The sequence below is a fragment of the Aquarana catesbeiana genome, linkage group LG04, assembly GCF_042186555.1.
Source record: "Aquarana catesbeiana isolate 2022-GZ linkage group LG04, ASM4218655v1, whole genome shotgun sequence".
Classification (NCBI taxonomy): Eukaryota; Metazoa; Chordata; class Amphibia; order Anura; family Ranidae; genus Aquarana; species Aquarana catesbeiana.
Window position 1 is genome coordinate 568,857,862 of NC_133327.1, and position 17,686 is coordinate 568,875,547.

The 17,686-nt window shown below is 42.2% G+C and overlaps 1 protein-coding gene across 1 annotated transcript in view; it reads right to left on the reverse strand.

Moving 5' to 3' along the window:
- The window catches only part of LOC141140656 (two pore channel protein 1-like), a 94,105-nt gene that overhangs the window by 17,681 nt on the left and 58,738 nt on the right, over positions 1–17,686 (reverse strand). The window contains exons 15-17 of the mRNA XM_073628053.1: positions 13,337–13,556; positions 10,255–10,345; positions 6,306–6,419 (exon numbers count right to left, since the gene is read on the reverse strand). Coding sequence (XP_073484154.1) covers positions 6,306–6,419; positions 10,255–10,345; positions 13,337–13,556 — 425 coding nt within the window. The remainder of the gene's footprint in view (positions 1–6,305; positions 6,420–10,254; positions 10,346–13,336; positions 13,557–17,686) is intronic.

Below are 17,686 nucleotides of genomic sequence, written 5' to 3' on the forward strand. Positions count from 1 at the left end.
CTCCAACAGCCTCCTCAGCACTCCATTTCCAGCTTTCACCTGAACTCTACTGCCCCTGCTGGTCTGACCCTGAGTATTTAAGTCTGCCAGCCCATTTGGCCAGGGATTGGCTGGGACCCTCACCAAAACTCCAGGCAGCTCCTCCTAACCTCCCTCCCATTCTTCTGGAAGTTTCTGCAAAGTTCCAGCAAGTAGGGGGAGGTATCAGAGATGCTGCCTAATGAGTCATTCCAGCTGACAGCCAAGCCAAACAAACAATTTACCTACACTACAGAAAACCATACAGAAATCACATTAGCACACTAAGCTAGAGGGTGCTAAATACAGTACAGCATATTATTTTGCAGTAGCGCTGCCAAATCTAAAGGATATTGTACAAGTTTACAATCAGATTGTAATCTGTACAAGGAGATTTAATTTGATCAACTTCATCATTAGTAGCCTTTACTTTTCAAGAACCACACTGAATATAAAAAGGTAAATAGTGTTAAAGACAAACTGATGTTAACATGAAGTATTAATACAGTATGTATTACTACCTCACTGTTAGCATTATTATTTACAGCACAGCATTTTCAAGCTTTTTTCAGTCATTGTCCCCTATTAAAAATATGTTAAATTGTAAAGCACCCTTGTATTACATGAGAATCCCCGCTTCCACATCAGAGTCCTCAGTACCCCCCGTCCTCTATCGGAATGCTCAGTAAACCCCCTCCCTTTAAATAAGAGTTCTCACTTTCCCCTTCTCTTCTTTCACATTAGAGTCCTTAGCCCCACCCCCTCTTTCACATCAGAGCCCCCCCTTTCAAATCAGAATCCTTCATGCCCCCTTCCTCTTTCACATAAGTTATCTGTTCCCCCCTCTCCATTTATCACATTAGAGTCCTCAGACCCCTTCTCTTCTGCTCCCTTTCACATTTAACCCTTTCGCTGCCATGTCCTGTGCTCCATTTTGTACACTCAAGTGGCCAGACCATTTTTGCAATTTTCCCTTTGGTTTTTTATTTTTTCACTTATAGCTTTCACAGTTATAAATATATAAACCATATATTTTCTGAAAGCAAATGACCAGTAGAATAAAAAGAAGGCGCTACTGATTTCTAAGGTCCCGCGATATTTGCGCAAATGTTTATTTAAACAATAGTTTTGCTAAAAATTGACAAAAATCATGATTAGCAGATAAATACATAGCAAATATTACAAAATTCATACTACATATAAAAGCTTAACCTGTATTTATAAACCTTGAGTTTATAAAAAGCAAATATTTGTAAACTTTTAAATTGTGCCTTTTTGCGAAATGGTGAAAACTGAACAGAAGCAAAAGTGTAAATATCCAAATTTCTCTTAAAATCTGAAGGTTTTCATTTTTCTCTTACAGCTTTCAGAATTTGTGAAAGACCCCCAAAACCATATATTTTCTGAAAGCATATGACCTCTAGAATAAAAAAATAAAAAAAGGTGCTACTGTTTTTTTATACCCCGCGGTATTTGCGCAAATGTTTGTCAATATATTCCCAAAAAATACACTAAAACCATTATTAGCAAATAACAACACAGCTAAGTTTACAAAATTCCTGCTAAATCATCCCTACTAAATATAAAATCTTAACCTGTATGGGGTTAATAAATAACAAATATTTGTAGATTTTAATTTGCGCCTTTTTGCAAAATGGTGAAAATCGAACGTACCCAAAAATTTCTCTAAAAATCTGGAGGTTTTCATTTTTCACTTACAGCTTTCAGAATTTGTAAAAGACCCCCCCAAACCGTACATTTTCTGAAAGCACATGGGCAGAAGAATAAAAGAAGGTGCTACTGATTAAGGCAGCGCGATGTTTGCGGAAATGTTTATCAAAACAATATTTTCGCAAAAAATACACTAAAATCACTAATAGTGCACATAAACACAACATAACTTACAAAATTCCTGCTAAATTACTACTAAAGCATCAGTCACATGTGGTATACTAAAGCGTACGCCCATAGAGGGCCATGTTTACCCGCACAGGAATGCACAGGTATTCCATGCATCTCCGTACAGGCAGTCCCATTTATGTCAATTTGGATGCAAAGGCTGCACAGGCATAGCTGCTGTTCCCAATCTGACATCTGTGTGGGTACATGACCCTGACCACACAGGCAGTGTGAGCTCAGGGACATGCATACGGACCTACATGGATGTCAAATTGGGAGCAACGGCTCTGTGCGTGCAGTTGCTGCATAACAAATGACATCAATGGGATTGCCTGCACAGAGATGCATGCAACACCTATGCATCCCTGTAAAGGTACGCTGTGTATGTCCTTTGTGTGAACAAAGCCTTAGGCCCCTTTCACATAAGCAGACCGATCGGGTCTGCCTGTCCGTTTTTTAGGCGGGCCCAATCGGACCACCCCAATGTGTCCAGTCCACTAAAAACAGACGGATGGGGATTCCATTCCCCATCCATCTAGCAGATCAGATCGGATGGTATTGGATGGAAATGGACAGGTGGTCCGTTTCCATCTGACCGCCCCATAGAAAACAGCAGCTGTGTCTGCTCTGCATCAGCGGAGAGGACACGGACCTGTCATCTGCCTGCTCAGTGGGGATCAGCAGACAGATCCCCAGCTGAGCAAGCAGATCTGCTTGGACAGAGTCTGCTTCATGTGAAAGGGGTCTTACCAGGAACGGCCGGTCCATTAGGGGCGCAGGGGTGCCGCTCCTCTGCGGGGTGCTGGACTTATACGTTTGTATGAGTTTTTTTCAAGCCACATGATTAGAACTTGAGGCTCTAATTAGCTTGAAAAAGGTTGGGCTCCTGGGCCCACTTGTGACAATAGCAAAATAATATTCGCTCTTGTCTTCCAGCTTCTCCTCCCGGCCAATCAGGACAGGATTGAATGAAAAATCTTCAAGACATACAGTGGGGACGGAAAGTATTCAGACCCCCTTAAATTTTTCACTCTTTGTTATATTGCAGCCATTTGCTAAAATCATTTAAGTTCATTTTTTTTCCTCATTAATATACACACAGCACCCCATATTGACAGAAAAACACAGAACATTTTTGCAGATTTATTAAAAAAGAAAAACTGAAATATCACATGGTCCTAAGTATTCAGACCCTTTGCTGTGACACTCATATATTTAACTCAGGTGCTGTCCATTTCTTCTGATCATCCTTGAGATGGTTCTACACCTTCATTTGAGTCCAGCTGTGTTTGATTATACTGATTGGATTTGATTAGGAAAGCCACACACCTGTCTATATAAGACCTTATAGCTCACAGTGCATGTCAGAGCAAATGAAAATTATGAGGTCAAAAGGAACTGCCTGAAGAGCTCAGAGACAGAATTGTGGCAAGGTTACAAAAAAATTCTGCTGCACTTAAGGTTCCTAAGAGCACAGTAGCCTCCATAATCCTTAAATGGAAGACGTTTGGGACGACCAGAACCCTTCCTAGAGCTGGCCGTCCTGCCAAACTGAGCTATTGGGGGAGAAGAGCCTTGGTGAGAGAGGTAAAGAACAACCCAAAGATCACTGTGGCTGAGCTCCAGAGATGCAGTCGGGAGAAAGTTGTAGAAAGTCAACCATCACTGCAGCCCTCAGCCCTCAGAGTGGCCCGACGGAAGCCTCTCCTCAGTGCAAGACACATGAAAGCCTGCATGGATTTTGGTAAAAAACACCTGAAGGATTCCAAGATGGTGAGAAATAAGATTCTCTGGTCTGATGAGACCAAGATAGAACTTTTTGGCCTTAATTCTAAGTGGTATGTGTGGAGAAAACCAGGCACTGCTCATCACCTCTCCAATACAGTCCCAACAGTGAAGCATGGTGGTGGCAGTGGGGGTGTTTTTCAGCTGCAGGGACAGAATGACTGGTTGCAATCGAGGGAAAGATGAATGCGGCCAAGTACAGGGATATCCTGGACGAAAACCTTCTCCAGAGTGCTCAGGACCTCAGACTGGGCCGAAGGTTTACCTTCCAACAAGACAATGACCCTAAGCACACAGCTAAAATAACAAAGGAGTGGCTTCACAACTCCTCCGTGACTGTTCTTGAATGGCCCAGCCAGAGCCCTGACTTAAACCCAATTGAGCATCTCTGGAGAGACCTAAAAATGGCTGTCCACCAAAGTTTACCATCCAACCTGACAGAAATGGAGAGGCTCTGCAAGGAGAAATGGCAGAGGATCTCCAAATCCAGGTGTGAAAAACTTGTTGCATCTTTCCCAAAAAGACTCAGGGCTGTATTAGATCAAAAGGGTGCTTCTACTAAATACTGAGCAAAGGGTCTGAATACTTAGGACCATGTGATATTTCAGTCTTTCTTTTTTAATAAATCTGCAAAAATGTCAACAATTCTGTGTTTTTCTGTCAATATGGGGTGCTGTGTTTACATTAATGAAGAAAAAAATGAACTTAAATGATTTTAGCAAATGGCTGCAATATAACAAAGAGTGAAAAACTTAAGGGGGTCTGAATACTTTCGTCCCCATGTATATAATATGGCAGCTACTGTACAGTTACCATGCTCTTCATCAGGCTTATGTCTTGAAGATTTTTCAGTAAAAAACATTTGAATTGGAGATCGTGTCCCATCGTCTTTTTGTAAGAGATATCTATCTATCTATCTATCTATCTATCTATCTATCTATCTATCTATAGATATATATATCTATATATCTATATATATATAGATATATAGATATATATATCTATATATCTATATATAGATATATATATATAATATTTTTTTAATGGGGGGGGGGTCTTTGATGAGATATCAGGGGTCTAAACAGACCCCCATATCTCTTTTGTTGAGACAGAGGAAAGGGACTGAAGATTGTCCCTTTTTCTGTAGCACTTCCTCATTCATTCATAAAATGACATTCTGATTTATAGAAACACTCGCGGTTACTATATACTGCATCAGCTGTCAGTGGGACACATAGGAGCGATCTATAGTGATCGCTGCCTGCGCCCTCTGTACTACAGGGGGGGGGGCTTGGTAAACACATGCTTACCAAGCCCCAACTTCAACCCCACCCACAACCCCCCCTACGATCCCCAGCTTGTCAGATCGCCGGAGATCAATGTGGCCAGCATCTGCAGGCTGCGGGAGGGGGAGGAGGGATGTCGCCGGAGCAGGGATGGATCGAGGGTCGGTGTGGGGGGTTGATACATCTGGACCCCCCCAGCCCCATGCAGCACCTGAAGCCGGCGGGAGCAGCAGTGGAGGGATGCTGGCTTCTAAAGAAGATCCCTTGGGGGGGGGGGGGGGGGGGGGTTGGAAGAGGGAGAAGTAGGATGAAGAATAGGAAAGGAGAGTGGGGGGGGGCAATTTTAGGGGAAGGGAGTGGTGGCAGGTAGAGAAGCAGGGGACAGGTTAGGGGCAGCATGGAGGGGGGGGGGGAGGTGGTAACATTTAAGGTTAATAACTCTAAACAGCGGGTTGTAATTCGTTGATCAGAGTTATAGAATTGTTCAGCAGAGTCTGCTGAACAATTCTGATATAAGCTTATGGTGATTGAAGTGATCATGAGGTTATAGGAGGGGGAGACATGAGGTCCGTATGCCGTATGGACTTGGCCACCTGCAGGCACTTCTGGCAGTGAAAGGGTTGAGACCTCAATTCCTCCCATCCTATCACATCAGAGTCCTTAGTCCCCCCCATCTTTACACAAGAAAGAGTCCTACCTTCTGTTCTTCACCACAGAACGACTGCGGCAGCATGGCAGTAGCTGTAAAGTGAAGCAGATCTAAATGGAAGTGGATCTCCGTCCCCTTCTAAATGCTGGGGCTACTCAATGTTGCCCTGCTCTGGATTAGCATTATGCCTTTCCATGGCACCAGAGGCTGGCCTACCTGCACCATGGAAGCACATAAATGTGAAAAAAAATTCTGGAAGTAGCACGGCATCCCTGCCAAACCACAGTGACACACCAGAGTGCCGGGACAACCTGGTTGATATTTAGAGCAGTGGTTCAGTTTACTCAGTGGTTACATGTGTGACTGGTTAGCCAGCTGGTAGCAGCCTGTGATTGTCTTCTTTTGTAATAAAATGCAATTTTACTGTATTTGGAAAAGTCAGGTGCTTCAAAGCTGAATTTATCTGGAGTGTCATTTGTAACCAAATTCAAACAATGCTGTGTGGCTGCATAAGCAATGGCTATTTAACCACTGGTTGGCCATTACAATACATTATATCCATTTTGTGGTTAAAAATAGTTATATAGTAAATATTTACAAATGCAAGTAACCTTGTTACTTTGTACACAGTAATTAAAATGAAAAATACAAATTCATATATCACTTACTCTTTCACAGCCATACCCAGCTCCTGAATCTTGGTCTCAATAGTAGTTTCAACCTCACTCCTTTCCAACGAATACTCCACAAAAAAAGCTTCCAAAATGAATGCCACGAAGATGCTGAGAAATAAAGACATACATCAATATCTGTGATGGCGGTGGGTACATAAAAAAAAAACAAAAAAAATCTTAAAATTCTCTTTTGGTGTTGGGTCACTTTTTCACCTAAAAGAGGTATTAGATAACTTAGACAAGCTTCGGTTCTATCCACACATGATGCCATTATGCTTAAAGAACAGAAAGCCCTAACTAGATGACATTGAGTTTCCTAAAATATTGCTTAACCACTTCAGCCCCGGAAGTATTTACCCCCTTCCTGACCAAGCCCTTTTTTGCGATACGGCACTGCGTCGATTTAACTGACAAATGCGCGGTCGTGCGACACAAACAAAATTGACATCTTTTTTTCCCATAAATAAAGCTTTCTTTTGGTGACATTTGATCACCTCTGCGGTTAATTTTTTGCTCTATAAACAAAAGAAGAGCGACAATTTTGAAAAAAAAAAAAAAAAAACTATCTTTTACTTTTTGCTATAATAAATATCCCAAATTAAAAAAAAAATGTTTTTCCACAGTTTAGGCTGATATGTATTCTTCTACATATTTTTGGTAAAAATAAATAAATCGCAATAAGCGTATATTGATTGGTTTGCGCAAAAGTTATAGTGTCTACAAAATAGGGAATATATTTATGGCATTTTTATTATTATTATTTTTTTTTTTACTAGTAATGATCTGCAATTTTTATCAGGACTGCGATATTGCAGCGGACAGATCGGACACTTTTGACACATTTTTGGGAACAGTGACAATTATACAGCGATCAGTGCTATAAAAATGCACTGATTACTGTATAAATGACACTGGCAGGGAAGGCGTTAACAATAGGGGGCGATCAAGGGGTTAACTGTGTTCCCTAGGTGTGTTCTAACTGTAGGGGGATGGGACTGACTAGGGCAAGAGAGAGATCGGTGTTCATACATAGTATGAACACATGATCTGTCTCATCTCCCCTGAGAGAACCAGGACACACATCCCCGTTCTGTAATGAGCAATCGCGGGTACCCGGTGGTAATTGCGCCCGCCGGGCACTCGCATTGGCTCCAGGGACACGCCTCGGGAGTGCCGGCACCGCCGGAGGCGTCTTAAAGAGCCGGCATACAGCTACAATGGCTCACGCAGGGGAGCCAGCCTGCCGCAGTATAACTATGGTGGATGGTCCGGAAGCGGTTAATACAAACTTACATATTTTTCATAACAATAGGATTCTTGACTTGCCAGTAAAATCTGTTTCTTGATGCACAGTACAAAACACAAGTTTTTTAAAATGACTGTCTAGGACTTCCAAAAAAACAATCCAACTGAGGGGTGGGCAAAAAAGGAAACCATGCTAACAGGCCCACAAAACATACAAGTCAAGAAGGACGTGAAAGACTTCGACTGAGAGGCTTGTAGCACCTTACACCCGAAAACAGGAAGAAAGGAATAAACAATATCCTGATTAAAGGTGAAAGGCAGCGACCACCTTTGGGAGAAAGGTCTTAGGTCGCAAAACAACCTTGTCCTTGTGAAACACTAAGAAAGGCTCCTTACTGGAAAAAGCAGGGGAATGACCAGGGGTAGAGATGCGTACTACTCCCTGATCAAAGGCATTAACTAGAGAATGAGATGCCAAGGCCTCTGAAATAGAATGGCCAAGGCTGAGATTTGTCCCTTAAATGGTACGGATGGTCAACTTTTGATGCAGAGCAGGCTGAAAAGTCAGAATAAGTCCTAGTGCTTTCTAGGATAAAAGTTCCTCGACTCGCACAGGACCATATCTTCAACACCCATGCTGTCAAAGCCAGCGGGATGGAACACTGGCCTGTGGGACAAGATGTCTGGATGATAGGAAGATCCCACAGAGCCTCTGCCAGGAGCTTGAGTATGTTGGAATACCATGGTTCTCCTGGGCCAATTCAGTGTAATAAATATCACTGGGATGCTTTCTATCTCAATCCAGTGACGTAAGCAAGGGCGAATCTAGAGGGGCAGAAAGGTACATCAGGTTGAACTAATCCCACAGCATTACCAGAGCACTAACCGTGAAGGCCTGGGGATCCCTGGAGCCGGTCCAGTTTAGAGAAGGTCTGCACAAGAGAGTATCTAATCTATTTCCTATAGTGCAGTGCGACTTCTGGTGCCTCCTTGATGATGGATGTAAGCCATAATCATGGCATTGTTCACTCGCATTCTAGATAGTTGTCCCCACAATAGAGGAGTCCAGCATTGAACAGATAACCAAATAGTCCCGAGTTTTAGAATGTTGACGTTCAATCTTGAAGGTGTTCAAGACTGTTCCTCAGCCCAACATATTGGCATCCATGAGAACCATCTACAACTGTGGAGGAAAAAGGTTTCCCCCAACTCTGTTGCCAGATTGGAAATCCACCAGGTCAGAGAATGTCTGGCCTTGGGGTTCAGATACATCCGGCGGTCAAAGGACTGGGGCCATTTGTCCCACATGATCAGAATGCCGAGCTGTTATCATCTGGAAAGAAACTAGGTGCATGGCGCCACATCTTAAGAAGCCTTCTTGATACCCAAGACTGTCATGCATGCACGAATCAAGTCCTCTGGAGGTCGATGGGCACTTGAATTAAAATGATGGGACAGAAGTTTGGCTCGAGGCAGAACAATTTTGGACAATTTTATGTACAACCTCAGACCCAGGTACTCCAATCTGTAAGATGGGTCTAGTGATGAGCTCTGCATAACTGAACCACAATCAAGAAGGAGCACACGCGCAATAGCACCACCACAGGTGTAACCTGGAAGCACACCCAAATGGCGCCATGACCATCGTGGATTGCAAAACCACACCATAAATGGGGGGGGGGGGGGGTGTAGAAGGTACCTGGAATTGAATGTGTAAAGGACTTCTGCCCTGTTTACTCACCATGTCAGCAGCAGGAGCAAAGAGTTACCTTTACACAGTGAGAATGCAGTTATAGGGTCTTCAAAGACTGGGGGCACTAAATCAGACAGACAACTGGTCTGGAGGTGTGAAGAACCCTATGGCTGATTTCACATGATAAAGAGGGAGAGAGGGGGAGAATGAATATCTCAGTGCCGCTCATCTCCTCAAGCCTTTCAGACACTTTCTGTGTACATGCACTCACTTCAGCATCACGGTCACATAATTTCTCTGAATTGGCATCCCGATTGCAAAACAGTTTACCTTGCCAGCACAATTTGTGGTCTAACAGCAAAGGATCGAGAGAGGCGCTTGTGATTAATATTTGTGGCAGCCAATGCATGTCTCCCATTTCATTATTGCAGACAGGTCCCCTCTCACACTATGGGCCAGAATATCAAAGACCCAGGACCCCGAAGACTGTTTTGACTGGAGTTTTAGATAAGTAATTAGATCTTTTTAGATTTTATTTTTAAACCAAAGGTTTAGCTTGGGTACATGGGGTGGAGTGGCAGACCTTTTTTTTTTCTAATTGGAGATAAAATTTAATATAGTAACAAAACTTGCTTTAAAAATACTGTGGCTATTTTCAAAACAACTTGGTGAAAGCTATTTTAATCTAGGTTTGTCCCTTCCAGTGCTCATATGTTATGCTTAATAGTAGATCAGGCTCCAGCGGTTCCCCTGGTTTGTTGCTTTGTTAGCTTCTTCTCGCAGAAAATGACAGAAAGCATAAATTCTTAAAAACATTTTGTATACAACTCTGAATAATTTTATATTTCCGAAGGAAAATGGGGAATAAATTTAATATATATATATATATATATATATATATATATATATATATATATATATATATATATATATATATATATATATATATATAGATAGATAGATAATAGATAGATAGAGAGAGAGCGAGAACAGTAAAAAACTTACTTGATTATCATGATGACAACCACCACATGGAATAGAAGAAAATACATTTTAGCTGCTGGGTGGGTTACCAGAGAAAACCCAGTGGCGATAAGTAGGATGTTAAGAAAGGTAACATCAAAATGTAAAATGTAATACATTTTAAAACTTGCTGTTATACAGATTAAATATTTTCGACAACCTACCCTAAATCTTTACCTCATGTTTTTTTTCCCAAGTTACTTGTCCTTTATCTGTTCAGTACACAAAGCTTCCATGCAGAGGAAAGTTCACTAAGATTCTACATAGTGGTAGATATCTGCACATTAAAAAAAGAAATGCACTGATGCCACCACACACTATAAATGCAAAAATGGCCATGTTTCATCATATTCTCTTATCAGACATGTTGAAGCCCCACTCCAGGATAATTTAAAATGGACCTGAACATCGTGAAGAAAAGTGAAGTGAAGATTTACAATATTAGATAGATCATTTACCTATGTTAATTGTGCTTAAAAAAATGAATTCCTCCAGAAATTAGTAAGTTTCATAGCTGTACATCTTCATGGTGAAATTATTTAAAGCATTATACCTCTGACTGCATTCCAAAGGCAACAATTTAGTATTGTACTTATGAACAGACAGATTTGTTGATTACCAAATTAGTTGGCATCCATCACGGTTTATTCAATAAAAATCAGACACATCCGAAAATTTCAAATATTAAAACAAATTAAAAAATGGTATGAACAAAATATTATGAGACCCTTATCCTAACATTTCTTGAACAACCTTTGGGGGAATTAAATTAGCAAACAACTGATTCCTGTAGATCTCAATTAGACTTCTACACCTGTCAGCAGATATTTTGGTCCACTATTTCTGAGCAAACTGCTTAGCTCTCTCTGGTTTTTAGGGTGCTTTTCCATGCTGTGTGTTTCAGCTCTTTATAGATGTTTGATAGGATTCAGATCAGGGCTCATAGAAGGCCACTTTAGGATAATCCAGTGTTTTGTTCTTAGCCGTTCTGGGGTTCTTTGAGCTGTGTGTTGTCTTTATTGTGTTGGAGGACTCATGTCCTCATACAGGGCTTCCTGACTCTGGGCAGTATGTTTTACTCTTGAATTCTCTAATAGTCTGGAGATTTTTAATGTGCCATGCACATTTTCATGGCACCCTGTGCCAGACACAGCATGACAGCTCCAAAATATAACTAAACCTCTTCCATGTTTCACAGTAGGCACAGCTTAATTTTTTTTTCATTGGTGAACACAGCTGTTGCGACTTGCCAAAATATTACATTTATGTCTAATTTGTCCAAAGGACTTTTTCCCAGAAGCATTGTGGCTTGTCAATATGCTTTGGCAGATTCCAGTCAGGCTTTGTTTTTTTTCTTTGAATAGTCAAGTCCTCCTGGGTCTTCTTTCTTTGAGCCCACGCAAAAAGGGATGGATAGTGCGATCAGACCCTCATGTATCTTGATTTTGGGGTTCAGCTTTGTATCTCTTGGGAAGTTTTCCTTTGTTCTTTGTCTACCATTCAGCTTCTGTTCACATATGGGGTCAATCTTCTTCCTGTAGCCATTTTCAGGGGTGGTTGGCTACACTCGCATGGGTCTTAAACATCTTTATATTTGCAACTGTAGTCATAGGAGCATCAAGCTGCTTGGAGATAGCCTTATAGCCTACACCTTTGACATGCTGTTCTATCATTTTCTTTCTGATCTCCTCACACAACTCTGCTTTGCTTTCTGTGGTCTATGTTCAGTGGAGTTCAGCAGAGTAATTATTATTGTTCATTAAAAAGGCTGACTGACCGATTACAAGATAGAAGACATGTCTGATGCTAATTACTTGAAAATTTCACTATGGTCTAATTATTTTTGATCTTTTTCTATGGGTACCAACAAATCTGTCCGGGCCATTTTACAATATTGTCATGCAAAAAGCAATAATTTACCTCTTTCCACACTTTCTTTGCTTTTCCCTATGACATACCAAAGGCATGCTGGCATACATGATACAATTGAGTTTAATGCCATCACAATATAGGAGGAATGAAGCATTGTTTCAAGAGCTGTAAGGGTACTATAAAGATACCAACAGACAATGCTGAAGAAGGTTAGAAAGCATTAACCAATCACTACTGTATCTTTTAGAACAACTCTAATGTCAAACAGCATCTCACTCAGCCTTTATAGCTGAATTATAACCTAAAGGAATGTACAGGCAGATTAAAATGTGGCCAGTTCAGCAGGGACCAGCTGGTTTTAGAGCTGTGTGGCCTTCCCTGTTTGACAGAAGTTGACCAGTAGATCAATGGCCACGCTGGAAAAAACTTTAATCATCAGCGGTTGCAGTCACCGATAGGTGTATTCTGACTGCAGAGAATCCCCACTGTCAGAAGACAATATTGCAGTGGGGATGATTCCTCCATCCACTACACTTATGTGGATAAGGGAATCCATTTGGTTTTATATATATTCAGCCCACTGGCTGAACCCCCCCCCCCCTCAAACCCCCCCCCCCCCCCCCCCACTATACTCCGCTTTACTCTCACACTTGTACAGGTTACTCATGTATTGAAATTGCTTACTCTGATTTGATTGCACACTCATAGCTTCTCACAGTGTGAATTAGAAGCTGAAGAAGGTCAGCCCACCTCACTTTTTGGCTGAAGGACATCAAGCATTATCTAGAACTTACCTCGCCAGCCTTACGGTTCCTGGTCTGTATCTTTCATTCATTGAATTTCAGTTTTTTAAATCACAGAGGCTCAGCATCACATGTGGGTGTAACAGTGCAAATACAGCGTGCCTAGGAACTCATCAAGGCATTTTGATACTGACATAACTATTCCCTAAGAGCCAGCACACTGCTTTCATTGGGGCGCGGAGCTCTTGAGAGAAGTACAGCACTCTGCTGGAACCTCCCACCAGCCATGCACAGAGATCCAGTGGTGACATTACTGGGTTTAAAATAAGGTATGTAATGAAAATGGAAAGGTTTTAGCATGTTAATGAGGGGGTAAGGAGGAACCAGGGATGGCAAAATATAAGCAGTTTAAAATTTCAGCTTTAAACGCATTCATAATAAAAGGATATTATGCCACTGGTTGACAACAGTCAGCTCCACTAATACAATGAATGCGTATCCTATGTTATTGAAGTTATTTTTGCAGTACTTGCTTTTAGCAAAAGCAGAGTCCCTCAAGACGATGGCTCCACACTCGAGTGCAGAAGGGTCTGTGGAATTTTCAGGAAAGAAACGAATTTTGTCCTTGAAGACTTCCATTCCAATAATGGCAAACACATAATATATAACCTATGGAGACATAATAGATTTTTATTACAGCTTACCTGTAAAATCCTTTTTTTGGAGTACATCATGGGACACAGAGCCTTAAGTAATTACTTAATGGGTTATAAGCTACCTTCAGGTGTTGACACTGGTAAACCCAATCAAGGAAGTTTACTCCCTATATAACCCCGTCTCCTTCCAGGAGCACATCCGTTTTTGTAGCAAAGCAATATACTTAAATCCCAAAGAAAAGGGGAGGGACCTCTGTGTCCCATGATGTACTCCAAGAAAAGGATTTTACAGGTAAGCTGTAATAAAAATCCTATTTTCTTTATTGTACATCATGGGACATAGAGCATTAAGTAATTACTTAATGGGACATCCCATAGCAATGCCACTTGAGGGGTTGGAGAAACAACCCGCAGGGTACACCCAGACTTGAGGATCTATACTGCTGCTTGCAGCACACTGCGCCCGAAGTCTAAATCCTCATACCTCCTTACATCCACCTGATAAAATTTTGTGAATGTATGAACTGAAGACCAAGTTGCGGCCTTACAGATCTGAGCCATGGAGGCCTGATGACGCACTGCCCAAGAAGCACTAACAGACCTGGTAGAATGCATATTAGCTTGAAACGGGGGAATCTTACCCCTTAAATCATAAGGTTGAATTATCACTTGCCGAATTCACTTAGCAACAGTGGATTTTCGACACTTCCTGTCCTTTCTTAGGACCTTCTGGCTGAATAAATAAGACATCAGTCTTACGAATCTGAGCAGTTGCCTTTAAATAGATTTTCACTGCTCTCACCACATGAAGACAATGTAGTGACTTTTCTTCCCTGGAACATGGTTTTGGAAAAAACGATGGCAGGACAATATCTTGGTTCAGGTGAAAACCTGAAATTACTTTTGGCAAAAAGCCTGGACGAGGGCGTAACACCACTCTGTCCTCATGTAAAATCAAATTTGACTCTTTACAAGAAAGAGCAGCCAATTCTGAAACCCTCCTTGCTGAGGATATAGCAACCAAAAATACCAACTTCCTTGTCAGAAGGACTAGGGGAATAGGTTGTATCGGTTCAAATGGCTGTTTTTGTAACACAGACAAAACTAAGTTTAAGTCCCAAGGGTTCAAGGGAGGTCTGATGGGCGGATTAAGCCGTGTCACCCCTTGTATATACCCTGTATATAGCCCTGAACTAAAGAATAAGTAGCAAGTGGTCTTTTAAATAAGACCTAAAAAGCTGAAGACCTAAAGCTGAGACTTGGCCTTTAATAGTACTTAAGGCCAATTTAATTTCTACCCCTAATTGTAGAAAGGCAAGAATTCTGCCTATGATATACCTCCGAGGGTGCCAACCCTTAGATTCACACCAGGTAACATAAGCCCGCCAGACTCTAATATATAGTACTGGAAGGTGACTTCCTTGCAATTAATCAGGGTAGAGATAACTGACCCGGAGAGCCCATGTTTCTTCAGAATGTGGGTTTCAATAACCAAGCTGTTAAATTTAGAGACCATAAGGAAGGATGGAATATCTGTCCCTGTGAGAGCAGATCTGGCCATAGTGGGAGGGACCATGGGCCCTCCACTGCCATCCTTACGATTTCTGCATATCATGACTTTCTGGGCAATGCTGGTGCCACCAGAATTATCAGCTTCCTTTCCAGTTTTATCCTGCAAAGAAGTCGAGGCAGCAACTGAATAGGGAGGAATGCATAGATCAGTGAGAACTGATCCCATGGGGTCACCAACACATCCGTTCCGCATGCGAGTGGATCCTTGTTCTGGCCAGAAAGTTGACCAACTTCATGTTGAACGCTAGAAGATCTACGTCCGGAGTCCCTCATCTTTGGAAAACAGCCCGAAATATGTCAGGGTGAAGAGACCATTTCCCCGGGAATAACTGCTGGTGACTTTAGTCCACCTGCCAATTTTCTACTGTCGGAATGAAGACTGTTGAAAGGCACGGAACATTCCTTTCTGCCCAAGTTAGAATATGGTTCACCTCTCTCTGAGCTGAGAGACTTCTGGTGCCCCCTTGGTGTTTGATATAGGCCACAGCTGTGGCATTGTCGGATTGAATCCTGACAGGGGAATTCCGTAACCTGAAAGTCCAGGCCCTTAGAGCCAGACGTACTGCCTGAATCTCTAGGATATTGATGGGCAAGCTTCTTTCCTACCACTTTCGAGATGATTGGTCTGAAGGATTTTCCTTTCAGCAGGGATGCCTGGTGAATAGAATCTTTAATGGCATCTATGGCAAAGCATAATGCCTTTGGTAGTTCAGCCAAATCCCGAGCTTGTTGTGCAGAAAGCTCTCTAAGGACCTGTTTAAATTGGTCCTTTAGGGATTGGCAGACGCCTATCGCAGTAACTACAGGCTGAGTAGCGGCACCTGCCAAGGAAAAGGAAGATTTTAGCAGGGATTCCAACTTTTTATCTGTTGGATCCTTAAGCATCTGTGCATTGTCTACAGGACAAGTTAGGCTACTATTCACATTGGAAATCGCAGCGTCAATTGCTGCCACTTTCCATTTTTTGGAAAATTTCTCCTCCAAAGGATAGAGAATTGAAAATCTCTTAGGAGGGAGAAAATGCTTATCTGGGTGATCCCATTCAGCAAAAATAAGCTTTTCTAGTAATGTATGTGCAGGAAATGCATGCAAAGGATGAGAAGGTTTTAAGGAACCTAAGGAAGAAGCTGAGCTTTCAGCAGACTCCGTTAGGGGTAGCATGAAAGTAGAACGAACCATCTCTGTAAGAGTTTGTATCAGCAATTTCTCAGATTGAGAGGCTGAAAAAGGTTCACCTACCATTGTTACCTCCACAGAGGAATCATTGGTTTGCTTATCCTTCTGATCGACTGAGGGTAACACCTCATCCTGTGCCCATTGTTCCCCTTGCAAAGGTTCTGAAGTGGGGGAAGGGGATCTAGCGCACTTCCTATCCTTTTTAATGGAGGTTGTGATTAAAGCCGCTAATCTTCCTTCCAGACCCTGCAGGGAGGAGGAAAGGACATCTTCAGTCATGTATACAGGGGCTGAGATGTGAGAAGCAGCTGCACCATCAATTTGTTACAATGGCTCACCCTGGCTTGCCATAACTGGTAATTCAGGCGAGGATGACAGCGTGGAAATGCGACTCGAGATCCTAATGCCAGGGGGTGAAACCTTTAGTATCTTTTTGGTTTTTGTAGTGTCTTTTTTGGCAGGCATAGTCCTAAGTACAAAAACAGAGGCACTATACAAATTTGCATTTAATTGCTGAAAATAGTCATGACTTTTAAAGCCGCTATACAGTTCAGCCTAGTGCTGGAAAAAGAGTGTCGTTCCTGTATTAGGAATGCCAGTTTTGCAACCCATATGTGTCCCACAGCTCGTGTCCTTGTGTTGCAGGCTGCTTGTCCCTTCCTCATCAGCCGAGGAGAGACTGTCACAGCTGTGGTATTTATCAGAGACCATTCAGCAGCAGCAGGCACAAACATAGTAAAAAAACAGCCACAGTAAAAGATTGGTGGTATTAGCGGGGCCCCCAAACTGCATGCTGCTGTCCCCCTAACCCTCTGGTCCCAAGAAAGCACTTTTGCAGCTTTCCCTTACCTTGCAGAGTCTCCCTCTACACGCTGCTGCAACCAGGCACAGACTGAGCTTACAGTGAAGACAACAGAGTAAGGTATGTGCATAGACTCCCTCTAGTGGAGAATTAAGGCATGACAAAATTTTTTTCCAAATGGAATAAATACATAGATATTTTTAATACCCAAGTTTCTTCCCTTACCTTATCCTTGCCGCAGGCTTGCTGAATTAACAAACAATCCAACCTTCACCCATCATGGTGGGCTGTGTAGCAAACCTTCAAGGACTGGGTTCCTAAAACAGGGTTCCAACTGCCCTGGAGCTGTAAAGCAGCCCATCAGGAAGTTAAGGTATTGTAACAAGACCTAAGCCCTGGGGTCCTGGGGTCCAGCCCTACAAAGAGGCAGTACAGGCAAAACCTCATGCTTCGGATACGAGGCCCCAGGTACCATTCCTTTAGGCCTCAATGGCACTTTGGATGGATCTGGAGTATGGAGGCTATTTAAATCCAGCATGGATCCCTCCTGGAGTTCCTCAGAGCACATCTTCACTCGTAACCAGCACCTTTAG